The sequence below is a fragment of the Poromitra crassiceps genome (genome assembly GCF_964638095.1).
Source record: "Poromitra crassiceps genome assembly, chromosome: 21".
In the NCBI taxonomy this organism is placed as follows: domain Eukaryota; kingdom Metazoa; phylum Chordata; class Actinopteri; order Beryciformes; family Melamphaidae; genus Poromitra; species Poromitra crassiceps.
In genome coordinates this window covers 27,193,938-27,212,248 of record NC_139638.1, presented here as the reverse complement: position 1 = coordinate 27,212,248, position 18,311 = coordinate 27,193,938, and the positions used below count along the sequence as shown (strand labels likewise).

Sequence of the window (18,311 nt, the reverse complement as noted above, 5' to 3'; positions counted from 1 at the left end):
TAGGTGGTCTTAGGGTTATAGGCATAGGATAGGTGGTCTTAGGGTTAGGCATAGGGTAGGTGGTCTTAGGGTTAGGCATAGGGTAGGTGGTCTTAGGGTTATAGGCATAGGATAGGTGGTCTTAGGGTTAGGCATAGGGTAGGTGGTCTTAGGGTTAGGCATAGGGTAGGTGGTCTTAGGGTTAGGCATAGGATAGGTGGTCTTAGGGTTAGGCATAGGGTAGGTGGTCTTAGGGTTAGGCATAGGGTAGGTGGTCTTAGGGTTAGGCATAGGGTAGGTGGTCTTAGGGTTATAGGCATAGGGTAGGTGGTCTTAGGGTTAGGCATAGGGTAGGTGGTCTTAGGGTTAGGCATAGGGTAGGTGGTCTTAGGGTTAGGCATAGGGTAGGTGGTCTTAGGGTTAGGCATAGGGTAGGTGGTCTTAAGGTCAGGGTTAGGCATTGGGTAGGTGGTCTTAGGGTTAGGCATAGGATAGGTGGTCTTAGGGTTAGGCATAGGGTAGGTGGTCTTAGGGTTAGGCATAGGGTAGGTGGTCTTAGGGTTAGGCATAGGGTAGGTGGTCTTAGGGTTAGGCATAGGGTAGGTGGTCTTAGGGTTAGGCATAGGGTAGGTGGTCTTAGGGTTAGGCATTGGGTAGGTGGTCTTAGGGTTAGGCATAGGGTAGGTGGTCTTAGGGTTAGACATAGGGTAGGTGGTCTTAGGGTCAGGGTTAGGCATTGGGTAGGTGGTCTTAGGGTTAGTCTTAGGTTTGGGATCTCCAGGGAAAAGTGGGTCTCCAACGCCCCTGGAGACTCCTGAGAGCCAGGGGTCTTCAAGCCCCCAAGCCCAGGCCCCTAACCCAAAACCAGGAAGAGCGCAGGTCAACCCACAGCACAGTCCCCCCCCCCACCACAGTCCCCCCACCCCTCCCCATCATCGGGCACATCCAGCATCGTTGCTCTCTGAGAGACGTCGGCTCTTGACCGAACGGCGGTAATTGACGAGTCGGGAGTGAGGATGCGTTGTGGAGTTTAGAGACACGCTGGCAGAGTATCTATTTAATATATGATATGAGAAATAAATTGAAACTGAAAACGAGCAAGAGAATCGCCAGAGGAAGGGAAGGAAGAAATAAATGGAGTTTTAAATAGAATAGGATTGCTGCGGAAAATGAACCCCTGAAGGCACTGTGCTTGTGTAGGCCGACTTTATCGGCGCATCTGTCTTTCGTGATCTGAGCTGGAGGAGTTGTACTAAATATGGAGCACTTTTAAAAAGTCTTAATTTTGGATGCTAATTATTACGGCGGGTGATAAAATCTCAACGGCTCATAGATGCTCAGATAAATGCTCCCAAATTGGGGTTTGATTAGCTGGGGGGGGTGGCGCGCAAATGAATCCACCTGTGAAATGGGATGATAGTTGCTTCACAGAGATAGTAATGACTGGATCTGAAAGCCCCAGAAAGCCATTGTCATAACGCTGAGCTATCACGCTGGAATAACACAACAGCAGCTAAACGCTTATTCTGGTGTTGTGTCACTTATCACGGCTTACCAACCTTTGGCTCGTTTCCCCGCGCAACATTCAGCCTCACTCTTCTTCTTGGGTTGTCCAGCTGGCCGCGGCAGGTGGTTGGCACGCGGCTGCTCCTGAAAGCGCTCTGCCCCCGGCACTTCTTTGTGAACGTGGTAGGACAGGTTCCGTAGGATGCACACACAGTTTTCCACCGACTGCAAGGAGGAGGAGGAACAACGAAGAAGACGGGACTTTAAATCAAAAAGATACCGCACTGAAGATTATACACAGCATCACAATATACAGACGTTTGCCAATTCCCTCATTCCCTTTTCCTGCAATCTCTTCAGATTTTTAATTACCTACTGATGCCCTGGAGGAAAGGAAATCCCAGAGAGTTTTGAGAATCTTACTCCATCTACGCTTTGCTAATGATCTAATTAATGTTAAATGTATCATTCAGACACAATTGACTTTTACAGGCTATTAACTCCAAAATGATGTAATGTCAGTGAGGCTTGAGAAACAAGTGGCAATGTCAGTGGAGTTATAGCAATTAGAAAATGAGAGACTATTATTGACTATTTCAGCATAAGAAATGATACAGTAATCAAGCCAAATACCAGATATATACTTTAATTAAAGTTACAACATTAGAATTTAATTGACAAAACAACTAACAAGCTCGGTTAAAGTGGACGAATGCAATTGTTATTTTTCTTTGGCAAATAAATCTGTAATAATCACAATGCAGAGTCTGAACCCAATCTCTAAAGCTCTCTTCAGGCATCTGATCCCTGTGGTGTAAGAGCAACTTTTACTGCAGGTCCTTAAAAGCGGTCCGATTACTTTATTGTGAAGCTTTGCCCCCGACTACGCTTGCCTCTATTTGAGACTGAGGAGTCTGGATATGTCTTTAACCCTGCAATGAATCGCTTTAGTGACAACATTAAAATGTATTGTACATTATTATTGAAGGTATTTGTCTTCTTTACAGTTAGTCATAATGATTTGATGTGTTTCTATAATTACTTGTTGTATATTTATTGTGTGATGTTCTGGGGTGTAATTTAGCTTCCTGACCACTAACTGCCTATATGAAGAATCGAATCACAACATTCCACTCTGGTTTACTCCTTTTTCCAGCCACGCCCAGCAGAAGATCCAGTGTGGGTCGAAACCGGTCAACGTTCTCCTTTTGATTATCTGTTGTTTTTTTACTTTGATAAGCCCTAACCAATAAAGACATTTTAACTATATCCGTTCAAGTGTGCCTGAAGTTAGCCCAGACTCCAGAGGCTTCCATTTCTTTAGTTCTATTTGTCCAGTTTAACTTCTCGAGTGCCTTGAATTCATCTGGAGTTTACTACTTTACATAACCGTGAGCACCCAGTATGTGTTATTGTTACCTTTTTGTCTTGTTGGATGGCGTCTCCATCTCACTGCTCAAAACGAGCAGAGAAACCATAATGTGCAAAGACCTCAAAATGGCCACAAACAATATGATTAAATTGATCTTGGGTTGATTTTCTTTTCTTGAGTTAATATTCTCAGTGTGATGGCTTCAGTGACCTTATTGTTAGTCTCCTTGTTGACAACAGCTGACTGAAGAGCATGGAGGAGCGCGTCCACCAGCCCCGCACACTCCCTCAGCCTCTGTCGAGCCTCTGCCCCATCTGAGCTGACGTTCCTGCAGAAACAGCTCCGTCAGCAAACACGGAGAAACTACATGTATGAAGTCAGGTTTTAGCATTCTGGCCCTTGATGGTGCAAGAGCCACACTGGTACCTCAGACACCCAGAGGTGTTCTTGAAGACCGTGGTCCACTCGGCACTCTGCAGCCTGGAGAGCTCCGTGGCTTCTCTCCTCCAGCCCGAGTGTGGAATGATGACTTCATCGGTCAGCGTCTGAAGGCCGTGGTCGATGACCGCCATCTTCAGCGGCTCGTGTGAAGAGAGGTTCCACAGAGTCCCTGCGTGGAAAAGAAGATGAGAGATGTTACTTGCCGGGGAGTCTTATGTGACAGCGGACAGGTTGTGTTTCTCCTGGGACGCACCAGAAACGTCTCCGTCACAGAAGCGTCGAGCAGGAGCCTGGCTGTTCACACCGGAAGCGCTCTGTTTTGCTCCACGATGGCTCCGCGCCGGTTAAGCTGCATTATGAGCTTTCCGTTCATAAAGGATGGTCCAGTGTATCCTATTATGCTAAAGGAGCACTGAAGCTCCTTTCCTTAGCATTTAGAGAATTTTCCAACGGCACTTATCATGGCTGCCACTTAGATGCTTCCAGGTCATTTCACTCAGTTAGGAACCACCCAAGCAAGCAAAGAAAAAAAAAGAGTATTTGAACGCAGCCTAAGAAGACATTTATCTCTACCCAAGATACGCTGGTGGATGAATTGAGCCTCCCCTGATGTGAAGCGCTTTGAGTATCTAGAAAGCCGCAATATAAATGCAATTAGCTATTCTATTATTATGATTATTATTATTATTATTATTATTATTATTATTAGCATCATTATTATTACCTGTGACTAACTCTCTGACCTCCATGCTGCTGGACCTCCTCAGCAGTCTGACTAACGCCGGGATGCCGTCGCAGATCTTGATGGCCACTTTGTTGTTGTGATCTTTCCCGTAGGAGATGTTGCGCAGGGCGCCGCAGGCCTTGCGATGGACCTCGGCTTTGGGATGGTCCAGCAGCTCCACCAGGATCGGCACGCCCTTCAGCTGCCGGACCTCCTGCTTGATGCGGTCGTTCTCGTAGCACAGGTGCTGTAAGTAGGCGGCGGCGTTGGACTTGACCGGGTCCATCGGGTGGCCCAGCATGGAGATCACCTCGTGCAGGTTGGGGTCCCTCCAGCGCGGGTCTCTGCGCATGCTGTCCAGGCTGACCATGCTGCTGCGCTTGTGGGGGAACTGCAGGGTCTGGGCTCGGCACACGGCCTGGAGGAACGGGTTCAGGTTCCCCTCCAGCTGGGACATGATGGCCTCGTCGTAGCCACCCCTGAAGAGACAGAAACATTTGAGTGTGTGCGTGTGTGTGTGTGTGCGTGTGTGTGTGTGTGTGCGTTTGTGTGCGTGCGCGTGCGCGTGCGTGTGCATGTGTGTGTGTGTCCTTTTGGTTTTAGCTAAGTTGAAATTGGGGACACACACCCGACATAAGACCAGGTGATTGGGGACGGCATGTGCAATTGGGGACAAAAGCCATGTCCCCAGTTGGTAAAAAGCTGATTTGGGGGTCAGTGGTTAAAGGAGATTTTTTTTTTTTTTTTTTTCCCAGCTTGGTTGATGTTATCCTACTCACCCAGAACAGAACTTTCTGAAATCGACTCTGTATGAATTGATATAACGCGCCACGAAACGGCCTGGAACGGAGGCCATATGTCAACTGTAAAGCAAAAGCATGTATTTATGTCCTGTAAATCGCTTATTTTCTGGCACGCAGCGGCTCATATTCTTATTATATCATAGAGACAATGAGAAAACTAATGCTCTATTTACCTTGCTGCAGCCAGCGTGTTCAACCTGTCTCTCGGCTGTCCGTCACATATTGATAGAAGCTCCCGTTCCCCCTCCCGCTCCTCAGTTTGTAATCGATATTACGTTAATCCAGCTCAAATAAATACGGGCAGCATCGTCCATATTCATGAAATCAGATAAATATCAGCGGTGTTTACCATGCCAAGGACTGTCATGGCGGCTTGGTCCACTGCTCTGAGCTCTCCTCTCACTGATGTGAGACTTTCGCCGGACTTGGTTTCATAATCCCAGATGGGAAACAGAACACTGGAGGCTGGCAGAGGTAAATACAGTGGGTCACATTTATGCCAGTATGATATAATAAGCATATGAGCCGCTGCGTGGCAGAAAATAAGCTATTTCCAGGATGTAAATGCATGCAATACACATGCCCCTATCTCCTCTGTTCCAGTCCACTGCTCGGCGCGTTATAGATTTGTAATGCATCGATTTCAAAAATGCCCTTCCTGGCTAAGTTATAAAGCATAAAGAAAGCTGGAAATAAGGTCCAGGTTGTAAAAAGAAACTGAATTCGTAGGTTTAGGTTACAGTACGTTTAGGGTTAGGGTTAGGGTTAGGCAAGTAGTGTTTAGGGTTAGGGTATGTCTCCAGGGAATGGATGTAAGTCTATGCAAATCCCCCAAAAGCGACCTAAGTAAGTGTGTGTGTGTGTGTGTGTGTGTGTGTGTGTGTGTGTGTGTGTGTGTGTGTGTGTGTGCGTGCGTGCGTGTGTGCGTGCGTGTGTGCGTGCGTGTGTGCGTGCGTGCGTGTGGATCAGGGCAAGCCGTATCTAAAGGCACCGCCATGAAAATGTGCGTAACCATCAGTCTTCTATCACAGCATCTGTATCATTTTACACGTGTAAACATTTTACTGTAACAAGTTGAGCTAAACAGGTTGAATGAGATTGAACAGAACAGACTGCACTTCAGAGGGTTTAACAGCACAAGAGAGTGACTTATGAGCCGCTGCTGTCACTTTATATGGCCAAGGAAGAAGCTTGTGGCATGCAGGAACAGGTGAACCCCTCTTATTTATCGGCTTTGCGGCAGGCTGTCATCTCTGATTCATACCTGCTGCTGTATGAAACTGCTGTCCATCTGTCTTTCCTGTTTTCCAGGATGAACTGGACAGCGGCTTCTACTGGACGTCTATGCAGCTATATAGAGTCTAACATGAACAGTCATCATCACTGTACTGTAGCTCCTGTGTGCTAAAATGAGGTGGAGGATTGGTTTACTGTAAAGTTAAATAAGTCATGCATTCAAGACATTAAGGTCACATTTACATTTGTTGTTGTTTTCCTGCAATATCTGGATCTATTATGTTTTATTACTGTTATCAATTTCAGTTGTGTGTCTCCGTTTGTCATTGTAGTACTTCTGTTTGTTTTGAAATGAGATATTTTTCTAAGCCTGTTGTTATTGATCTGGCACAGATTTGCACTCTTTCTCTTCTTTCTCTTTTTATTATTACAGTTTTTTGGTCATTTGATCATTCTTTAATTGATTGATTTTCCACTTAACTGTCCAAATGAACTAAACTCAACAAATTAATCAGCATCACAGGCTTCCAGTCAACCCAAAAAGTATGTTTCTGTGGTAAGTAAATGAGGATGGCGATCGTGAGTGCCGAACTTCTCTGTACAGAATGTGCTCCCAAAAAAAGTCTGTCTACTCTAGTGGAAAGCAGAGCATCATAGCGTTAGTTAAAGTTAAAGTCCTTATCAGAGAATCTATTGATGTTTCACTGACACAAATTGAACGTCCTTTACCTTCACTGCCTATTCTCCAAGCGAACAAACTACTTAGATGCGAGTCAACGATTGCCCTTGAATCAATAGGGTTCCTCCCCTACCTGCCGAGAACAAGGTTAAACGCAATAATTATCATATAATTTCCTCAAAGAGATAAGTCATCGACAGTAAGCTATAATTGCATTAAATGCATTAAATACCCAAGTGTTGAAGTAAGTGGTGCAGGTTTGCAGGCCGCCACCCTTCTCCTCGGCCCTCCTTTCCCGTCTCTGACACTATGTGTGTGTGTGTGTGTGTGTGGGGGGGAGGGGGGCTGGAGGGTTTCAAGGGTGTTTCGAGCCGCTCTCTCCATAGTCTTGCCAAAATCTCGCCAATGACACGTACACAGAAACGTCTGTGCGTGCGTGTTTCACCGGCTTTTGAACTGCAATCGACCGTGGGTCGAGACGCTCTCTCTCGCTCTCTCTCTCTCTCTCTACACCTGACTGTGGCTCGTGCACACCTACAATGGCAAAATCGCTTTTCCGCTGTGTCGCAGCGTTTTGTGGGCGTGGAAACCAGCTTCCAGCTTGCAGCTGTAGAAACGTTTTCAGGTAGATGTACACAGAAGGGTGGGGGGAGGAAATGTGTAGGAAGAGCTGTCATTGGGTAGCTTAATGAAAGGTCCCGCCCTAGTCACGCCCTTCGAGCGTTAAGCCGCTCAGAGACAAGCCGCCTCAAGTCTGCAACAGCGAAACGCTGGGCGGTTCCTGCGGCAGGGGGCGCGAGGTTGAAATGGACCAATCAGATGCGGAAATAGAGCAAGACAGCCTATCAAGCTGCAGCGTCAAAGAGGCTTTCACAGGAGGCATGCCGCTGAGTGTTTCATGGTGTGCACGAGCCTCAGTCTGTGCAGACCGGGGAGCTGGGGGCGGGGCCTAGGCGCACACATCTCATCCTCTAACACACAATCACTTATAGAACTATAGAAGTGGCTGCACAGCTTAAAAAAACATTTGTCCAGTTTGCCCTGAGGTAACGGTGAAGTTCAATTGTACCCCACGGCCACTGTTACCTGGTTCTGGATGGCTCCCTGAGGAGCTCCATGGTGGTGATGGGCCTGAACTGGTGGATGCCCCCCAGTGTCGGGTAGCTGGCCGCCTGGTGGTCAGTCTTCACGTCCGCGGCGTCTTCTCCCTGTTCGCCCAGGCCTTCCTCCTCAGGCTGGGTGCTGAGGCTCGAAGGAGCGTAGCTGTCCCTGGGGAAGGGAAGAGTGTAGTGCGCCCCGGGCTGGAGGGTTTTGCTCGGCCAGTAGTTGTGAAGCGAGACGCGGGACAGGCTCCCGTACCCCGGGCACAGGTCGACTCCGAGGCCTCTGAAGCTGTCAGACAGGGTGTAGACGCTGCTGCTCTGTGCCTCTGCGCTCGCCGGCTGGGGGTCCCCGGGCCACGGCAGCACGGTGCTGCTGGTGGTGGTGGTGGTGGTGGTGGTGGTAGCCGCGGTCGGCGTGGGGGACGCAGGGAGCTGGCTGTTTGCTGCGGGAGCGGGTACCTCAGGAGGGTCGTCTTCACCCACCGGAGCTGGTGTGGGATCAGGGGCGTCGGGCGTCTCCAGGTTGAGCTGCGTCTCTGAGGAATCCGGGGTCTCGGCCTGTTCGCCCTCCTGTTCCACGGCCTTGGAGTCCTACAATGATCAAATGCAGCGCAAATATTATAATCCAGTGATACTCAACATGCGGCCCGTGGGCGCCCCCTGTGTGGCCCGCGATCGAATTGCACAATTTTTTTTTTTACAGTGCACCTGAACGCAACATGCAAGATACCCGCTCAATAAGTGTCCAAATGTTCATGTCATTCTGGCCAATACTCCACTTCTGTTATAGCATTTCAGTCTGGAATATGGAATATCTTTCAATAATCTATCATTTAGATTATTGAATTTAGCAATTTAGCTGCTAAATTGTCAAATACTGACGTCTGCTCGCTACCCAGGCACTTACGTATGTACTTAACCTAACTAACTATCTGGTGTGCACAACATTGTCAGACTAAACTCCGGCTGACACCCCAAAAACCTACAATCCGCGACAGAAAAATGTATATTGTTTGTTTATTAACTGGCCCCTGGCCTCCTATCATTTCACGAAAGCGGCCCGCCGGGCAAAGCAAGTTGAGTATCCCTGCTATAATCTCTGCAAAAGCTCAATCAGAATCTCTGTTGTCGCTCTTTAAAATCCCATCTTGCAGGAAGGTCTCACGGGAGGTCAGAGACTCTTCTCTCCTAGTATATGGCTTGCCACCAAAGAGCCGCGTTAAGAGCCAGAGGAGGAACTGTGTTTGGGTTTCATTTAGCTGAGGGACGATCAAACACATCTCTCTCTTATCTATATGTTTATCTCCCCATTAAATCTGTACAGCCCACCCCAGCTCTCGTCTCCAAGGAATGCTCCATCATCTTCGTTCCCGCACGTTCCTCGGCTCACGTGCGCCAAGAGTAAATAATGAATTCTTCTTGCCTGCCAAATGAGTAATGAGTTCCCCCCTGTTGAAAATGAGTTGAGATTGGACTCTGATGAAACAAGCCGAGTTCCAGCCACTGACGAGGAGTCGAGTCAATTGCAGGAAATGTAACTGTCTGCATGAGTAAATTGATCTGATTTTTAACCGTTTCATTGCATGCTGTGACCTAGACAGATTTATTGTTATTCTTAAAGGAACACTCCGCCCATTTTCAACCAGCTTTGTCTCATTAGAACATCAGTAGTATATCAGAAAACTGTAAACGGTTTTGAAGTCTGTCATTTAATTTGACAGTTATTGAGTGTTAAAGTGTGGACCAGTGACATCACTGGTCCACACTAAATCAAATGAATAACTCTTCAAATCAACTCTCAATAACTGTCAAACTATTCATCATTCATCTAGTTTGACAATTATTGAGAGTTGATTTGAGTTAATGAGTTATTAATTTGAGTTAGTGTGGACATTAACACTCAATAACTGTCAAATTAAATGACAGACTTCAAAACAGTTTACAGTTTTCTGATATACTACTGATGTTCTAATGATACAAAGCTGGTTGAAAATGGGCAGTGTTCCTTTAAGGCGCATACTTGCATGTTTTTATTTTATTTTATTTTATCGCAGTTTCTTTTTATCACTGCATGATACTTGTATTGTTTATTTATGTTCTTCTCTTTTATGCCTGTACTGTATGTAAGGCACATTGTGTTTACTTGTAATGAAATGCACTTTATAAATAAATTACAGTTACCATTACCATTACCAACATTACACATTTGTGATATGTCTGAAATCCAATATCTATATTTCATTCAAATCCATGGTTATTATTGTCCCCAAAGGACTATTCGACTTCCCCGATCTTCTAATAGGCAGACGGTTGAACGGAAAGTCATTTTTGTAGCCGACAGGACTTCTGCTGCAGAGCACTTTACAATATATTTAATGGATGTTTCATATTAAGAACACATAATGGCTCCGTCTTGCCAAGATCAGCGCAGCCCTAAGAGAAATATCACTGCTATCCTTTTCTACTGCAGTGCAAGAACAACACAGTCTCGTATAAAATACTGTGATATGAACTCTGAAAGTGTCTTATGGAGATGATGGATGTGAAGATTATGTCCCTCCACCACAAAAGGATTATGTCATTAGCATGAATTGGATATTACATTTTCATGTATTCTTTACATAACGAGGTTAGCTAATGGTTACGTTTAAGCAACAAGAAAAACGTGTGTTAAGGATCGGGGGGTAAAGTTTTGTCATGGGTAAGAAAAACTTCGGGTTAGGAACCCTAACCTCACAACAGCAAAAAATAATTAATTTGCAGTGGAAAATTTCAGTCACCTTAGTTGGGAATTAAACGCAACTACCTGCCTGTTTCGAGTTGCATCTTTTAATCCTTTCATGGAGGGGAAACTTATTGCTCACACCTTTCGTACATTTTAAAACAATATGCTCATTTCATTTCAAATTTCAGGAGATTAGGCTCAGACGAAATATATTTTAAGGTACTATATTTGTTGTTTAAATTCTAATCAAGGACAGAGAGTTGTATGAGTTATGAGTTTGAGGTCAACAGAGTGAAATAAAGGCACTGGGAAGGAAACCTTTTTTAAGCGCCAACCTATCAAAAACATATTGCAGAAAGTTTAGTACTGTACTTGGGACTATCTGGGGACCAAATGGGACCAAACAGAAAGGCGTGAACCTCAGTGTCTGTCTGCTGCGGGGTGTCCGTCTCTGAGCTGTCATTGGTGGACGTCATCATGGAGGTGTTGGAGGTGGGCGTGTCCAGCTCCTCATTGGCGGACGGGGTTTCCTGACTTGGCTCTTTAGCCTCCTGGGAAAAGGGCAGCAGAGGGGGCCCCTCTGAAGTCTGCTCCTAAACCACACACGCACGCACACACACACGCGCACACGCACACACACACACACACACACACACACACACACACACACACACACACACACACACACACACACACACACACACACACACACAAACACACACACACACACACACACACACACACACACACACACACAAACACACACACACACACACACACACACACACACACACACACACACACACGTGCACACGCACACACAAATGAGGAAAAGACAAGCAAATAGTGAATATGTTGTCCCCAGGTGGCAAGCTTTTACAGAGGAAGCCACGGAAGAGATACTGAAAGATGTAGTCCCTCGAATGGCCACTTGAGGCTGGCTCCAAAAGGGAGTCGTTTCCCGTTCGCCCCCATGTTAAAATTCCCATCTTTACAGCAGGATTAAGCAGGTTTACAGCCTAGTTCACAACACAGTTTTGGTCTATAGCTAATTTCACCTTTCATAACAACTACGTACGTTTATATATGACTAACCCGTTTAAAGTCAAATGGACGATAGAAAAGACTATGTTTTGGGCGTGATTGACAGGTCACCTGTCCAGTGATTGCGCAGCTTGCCGGTCGTGGATCAATAGCAGGCGGACCTGCGGTTCTGGGAAACCTCTGGTCTTCTGCCGTCTCGCACGAGCTGCCTCCCATTATACAGAGTGAGTGAATGAATGAATTAATGAATGAATAAAGAAAAAGAAGAAGAAGAAGAAGAAGAAGAAGAAGAAGAAGAAGAAGAAGAAGAAGAAGAAGAAGAAGAAGAAGAAGAAGAAGAAGAAGAAGAATTGATTGGATTTATATAGCACCTTTCTAGATACTCAAAGCGCTTCACATATCAGGGGAGGGAGGGGGAGGGAACTCAACTCATCCACCACTGATGTGTAGCATCCACCTGGGTGATGCACGGCAGCCAGTTTGTGCCAGAACACTCCTCACACATCAGCTCTCACGGTGGAGAGTTGAGGACTGAATGTGCCAATTAAGTAACGAGGGATGATTAGGTGGCCATGATTGAAGGAAGGCCTGTGTGGGAATTTAGCCAGGGCACCGGGGTTACACCCTCCAGGGCACCGGGGGGTTACACCCCTACTCTTGCGAAGAGCGCTGGTGGGATTTTTAATGACCACAGAGAGTCAGAACCTCAGTTTAACGTCTCATCTGAATGAATGAATGAATGAATCTGTCAATTATGTATTTGACAGATGTTAACACGTTAAGTGCCATAGCCGAGATAATTCGTCTTACATAATCCAACGCTTGAGTGCCAGAGCCGAAATAACTCGTCTTACATAAACATTTTTTTTTTTTTACGGTGGGACATCAATCAACAACTTTTACATCTTCGAGATCACTATTGGAGCAAGAGGATGTGTATAATCTATTTTACCGACCCACTAAGTGTTGACAGTGCTCCCCCAGACGAGCGAAATCAAAGAAAAAACTGCCGCGGGGAGCAAGCCATTCAAGGAAATGGCGAGGCGATTTTACAGTAATCCATTCCACACTTGTCTTCTTGCCCGAGAGCGGCCGCGCAGGCAGCCGCACACAGAGAGCGGAGAGCGATTTGCAAAATAGATTATAGGTGAAACACACTTTGAAACACCTCAGAAAGGCCAGAATCAACATCTGCCCATCGCCCACGCATTCCCCGGCCCATCTTGACTCGCACAAGGAGCGTCCGCACGCAGGCAAGCAGGCAGGCAGGCACGCAGACAGGCAGGCAGGCAGCAGCAACGCGCTTCTGACACGCCCGCTGTAGAGCCAGGAGGAAGGAGGAGAAGACACACGGAGGGAGGAGTTTGAATGAGAGGGGTGTTTCCTGTTGTTATGGAGGAAATTACTGTTCAAAACTATTGTTTAGAATGTCTGACGGTCTTACTGATGCCAAAAATGAATGGTTAAAGTGACTGTTCTGTCGAATTTCACAAAAAGCCATTTATCTCTGAATAAATTTCCAGACGCTGAAACCATGCTGTACTCAACGGCTAATATCTACATAACTACTAACTCTGCAAACTAACTCTTTTAGACAGAGAAAGCACACATTCTATTAGTTATTTTTAGATGATTGGTGTTCATGAATTCTTAACAGAAAATAATCCTCGGCTCTTGTAAAATGAGCCAGAATCCTCAAAAAAAACCCTGGCACAACTTACCTACAGGATGAAAAAATGGCTGGCACTCAATGTGTTAAAATACATGTGGAATAGAATCCCATACACAAGTATAAAATTGTCAAGGATTTCACACACAATATAAGTCTAGGAGACTTATTTCCATTGTGGTCCTCGTTTGTAAAAACAATCAACGGTCCGCACAGCGTGAGCCATATTTAAGACATAGAAAACAACAACGTCAACAATACATACGCCATGTACCGTACAGTAACTTACAAACCATGAAGACATGACATAGTGATTGGCTGTCAGCAGCTAAACAGCCTTCCTGCTCTTTTGAAATGGTTGGCAGCGACAATTTCTTTAAAAACGGGGAGACGACAGGTTCCATTTTATAGCTGCTGAGTACAGAAAGGTGTTTTTCCCTGACGCAGTCCAAAACCTACAAGGGACGAGATGTGTTTCACTGGCTCTAGCCTTGTCGAGTACCCGTGAGTATCACTGACCAGTTTAAATTAAGTGTGGCACTACTCAGATCTCCACCAACCATCAAACAGCTGGAGTGGACAGACAGAGTAAACAGCTGGAGTGGACAGACAGAGTAAACAGCTGGAGTGGACAGACAGAGTAAACAGCTGGAGTGGACAGACAGAGTAAACAGCTGGAGTGGACAGACAGAGTAAACAGCTGGAGTGGACAGACAGAGTAAACAGCTGGAGTGGACAGACAGAGTAAACACCTGGAGTGGACGAGTAAACAGCTGGAGTGGACAGACAGAGTAAACAGCTGGAGTGGACAGACAGAGTAAACAGCTGGAGTGGACAGACAGGGTAAACAAACAGCTGGAGTGGACAGACAGAGTAAACAGCTGGAGTGGACAGACAGAGTAAACAGCTGGAGTGGACACAGCTGGAGTGGACAGACAGAGTAAACAGCTGGAGTGGACAGACAGAGTAAACAGCTGGAGTGGACAGACAGAGTAAACAGCTGGAGTGGACAGACAGAGTAAACAGCTGGAGTGGACAGACAGAGTGAACAGCTGGAGTGGACAGACAGAGTGAACAGCTGGAGTGGACAGACAGAGAGTGCAGCAAGTCTCTCTCTCTTTTAGCCTCGGTCGGGGGAAGCAGCAGAGCAGTCTTGATTGACAACAGCTTGAGAGAGATCATCTGACCAAGGAGTTTGAATGGCACCAATGGCCTCCAACACCAATGGCAGATCCCCTCGAGTAGTCGAGGAGCGCACCACAGAGGGCGCAGTCTCCTAGCTCCTAACAGTCTCCTAGCTCCTAACAGTCTCCTAGCTCCTAACAATCTCCTAGCTCCTAACAGGAAAGAAGAAGGAAGAAAGAGAGAACAGCTCCAATTGAATAGTTCAAAAGATCAACGTTCCCAATACTGAAAACGACTTTATCCTAAAGTATCATGTATCATGTCAGTCACCAATCTGTCCCTCTCAGGAGGCAGATTTTGAGCGGCTGCCCCAGGCGGGGGTAGCCGCAGGGCGCCTATTGCCCCCACCCCCACCTGAGACAGCGTTCCCCAAAACTGGGGGACCTTCCTGGGTGGGGGGCCACCATCATCTGTCTCATCTTTGCGTACCACGGTGCAGTCTGGGGCTACCAAGGAGTCTCTCTGTCCTCGCCCTCACCAACAGGGGATGGACGAGGCGGAGTAGAGAAGGAGAGCGTCACAGGGGAACAGGGAGAGCCACAGGAGACAGTGGATGTTCAGGTCCACCCTCCCGAAGCAGCACCAAATATGGTTTCCATTCGTCCGCCTCTGGACATGGAGTCGGGCCCCTTGTTCTCCATGCCCGGAATGTGGAGAGCCTTGAGAGAATGAAGGTGCTCTATTGTGGCCATATAGCCAGAGGCTCCTGGAAGGACCTCAGAGGTCCGGATTACACTCCACTGCTGCCTATTTGATGTAGGCCACTGTGGCGTGGTTGTTCTCACCAACACATCCTTCCCCACTGTCAGCAAATGCTTGTTTGTAAGCTTGGTGATGGTCGCATTGAGCAGCCTGAGGTCCAGGATGGGCCTCACACCTACAGCTTTCTTGGGAACCAGGAAATGACACAAGTAGAGACCTCATTAAGTGCCTGTCTTTCCAGCTTGCTACAGAAATAGATCATTTTAGGAAGAATCCCTGTGTTCACTTTAACTTGCATGTATATTTGTGGTGCTGAAAACATGGAAACAGCAGCTTGGGGGTAGCGGAAGTGTTCTATACCAGCACTTGCTGCCAGCCATTTTGGAAATCAGTTGCCATGGTCATCAGAACGCCAAACTGCAATGGCCCTATATCCAGATTTGTACCAAATTTGGCACTTTTATCACAACATGAACAATAGGTTAGCTATGCCGCCCCACCAATAGGCCAATAATGAACACACATAATGAAATGACCACTTACTTTGTAAAAGTCCATAGAATTGTGAGTATTTTATTTGGTTCTCAGGGTGATCTAGATATGTCCATTATTGCATGTGGGTCCAATGGGATTAGGAAAGTTTGACCAACCGCTGGTGGCCATTTTGAAAAATATCTGCCACGCGGCCACTAGGGAGCAAACTTGTGATGCCCCAATATCGAGTTTGTTCGCAATTATATCTATAAACACATCTGCAGAATTAGGTGCATGGTATCACAAAATGAACGATTGCTCTCATACAGTATGTTGACTATTATTGGTGTGGTGTGTGCATTGTGTCCAGGCGCCCCCTAGCGGCACATAGTCAACATTACAGACTAACAGACGGACGGAGACCTATCCATATCCATAGTGCGCCCCCCCCCCCCCCCCCCCCTCATAAGATGCACCCCTCCAACCCTGCTGGAGAGAAATATACTGTAAATGTACATTGTACACAAACAAGGAAATGATTAAAGGGTAGATAGCACCATGATAACCCCGCATTAATCTCAGAGAGACATGAATAGAGACGGATGACAGGTATTATTAGTAACCGTGAGAAAGTGTTTGTTCCTGTTTAATTAAGTGATGGTGGAGACTGGGGGTCTCTCTCCTAATCAGCATATCCCGGTGTGCTAAAAATGACTGTATACTTCATATTTTCTCCGCTGGGATTTGAAGTGAACGGCCTCTGTTATTTCCAATAATACAAACATGAGTTATTTGGCGTGAGTTCTCTGATCTAGCAGCTCTCGAATCAATAATGTAGCCGCTGTCCTGGACCATGTGGTTATTTTAGTGCTTTAGAACTATTTCAGAGAGGAGAGATTAACTAACTTGTGCTCAAACAGTCAAATCGAGCTGCTGCCTATAAATATATCAGTAAAAGTGAATACTCTATTGCGTTAAAAACTGACCTGACCTTTCTTTCATTTTCAAAGAAATGTGCTTCTTCTGAACTAGAGTGCATTAATTATTCAGCAACCTGTCTGGGACAGAACTAGAAGCAGCATTTTGAGTGTGAACATAATTCATCCCGATCTCTTTTTTAACTCGCGTTAATTTAAATGCGCTCACCAAAAAAACCTGCTTCACCGGACTAAATGAACTCAATATTAGTTTTGAAGTTGATAAACTGTCACGTGGGGCTGTCTGATTGCAGCGGTTGCATTTCACCAGCGATAACACAATCAACCCCCTCAAGACATGAAAGAATACAAAAAATGAAAGATTCTATAATAGAGAAAGAAGCGATCGATTTCATTGCATCACGCTTAATCCAGCAAATCCATCTTATTTTGTTGGTCAGCTGTGACCCTTTCATCTGCGCGCCCCCTAGAGGATAACATGGCACATTCTGCAAAGTATGAATGAATGAATGAGTGATTTTATTGAGGATAATAAAAGACAGCATCCAAGGGATAAAAAGGTGAGAAATTGCAAGCACTTATTTACAACATGGCCCCTGGTCTTATGGAAACAAGACAGACATACAGCAACGCATAACATCATATTATGCAGCACAGATCAATCAAAGAGTCGATCACTCACCCAAACAATTATCCATAGCAGTATAAAAATAATAATACAAATACATAATAATACATAAAAACACAATGTTATAATATCAGCCCGGACTCCAGGCTATAGGCTACACTATACGCTAAGTTAATCAGCAACCATTTTTTCAGTTGGTTTTTGAAACCATTCAACCGTTCAAGTATTTCAATTAAAGGCACTATGGGTAAGAATCAGAAAATACTTCTCATAAACGACACCGGTGGCCGCTAGGGTAACTGCAGTCCGTTAATGAGTTGATGAGAAGGGATTTCTGATTATTACACATAGTACCGCGCACCTACCTTTTTAAGTTAACCCACTCTCTAAATCAGTCCATCTTACAAAATTGCATATTTTAGGCCTACCTCACGTGGAATGAATCAGCCTATATTGAATTCACAATGCGCTGTCAAATAAAAAAACAAACAGTGTAAACTGTTCTCCCAAACTCCCCCCATTTCCCCGAGGCTGCAGCAGCAAACTGAGTAAAGTGCTGAGTGGTGCCGGCGAGGACTCAGTCCCCCTGCATTAAATCAGGCTGCAGCTAGCAGCCTGGATCCAGCTCGTAATGTGGAGGGAGAGCTAGAGCCACTCAGAACCACCATTTTTCAAACACAACAGCAAACACAAGAGACCTCATCATGTCCGTGCAAATAGATGTGTCAGAGGGGCGGGGCGGGGCGGACGAGAAGGGTCGCACGAGAGAAATTGGCGGTGGAGATGATCCTGGCTGAGGGAGGCTGTTTGGTGGACATTGTTAGGCAGTGCTGCTGAATGAAGAGAGGCAGGGTACCGAGGGCGCTGCTGTCCTCTACTACTACAGCAGTGTGGTTCCAAAACTGGGGTATGCATACCCCTAGGGGTATAGTGGAGGTACTACAGGGTGTACTTGAGAGAGAAAGGAGAACATTTAAATGTATTTTAGAATAAATCATGAAAATAAATGAAATGTTAAAACACCTGTAAATCTGCTCAGGATAAGGCACTAATTGCGACTCTTTCACTTTTTTGTTGTTGTTATATTCTTCAAAAGGTGGGTT

At 46.0% G+C, this 18,311-nt stretch overlaps 1 protein-coding gene across 1 annotated transcript in view; it reads right to left on the bottom strand.

Annotated features, from left to right (window-relative positions):
- The window catches only part of LOC310795371 (splicing regulator ARVCF-like), a gene marked incomplete at both ends in the record, with an annotated part of 33,329 nt that overhangs the window by 12,794 nt on the left and 2,224 nt on the right, over positions 1-18,311 (bottom strand). The window contains 6 exons of the mRNA XM_083657404.1: positions 1,539-1,710; positions 3,068-3,185; positions 3,284-3,467; positions 4,023-4,501; positions 7,827-8,434; positions 10,988-11,161. Of these exons, the coding sequence (XP_083513530.1) occupies positions 1,539-1,710; positions 3,068-3,185; positions 3,284-3,467; positions 4,023-4,501; positions 7,827-8,434; positions 10,988-11,161 (1,735 nt within the window). The remainder of the gene's footprint in view (positions 1-1,538; positions 1,711-3,067; positions 3,186-3,283; positions 3,468-4,022; positions 4,502-7,826; positions 8,435-10,987; positions 11,162-18,311) is intronic.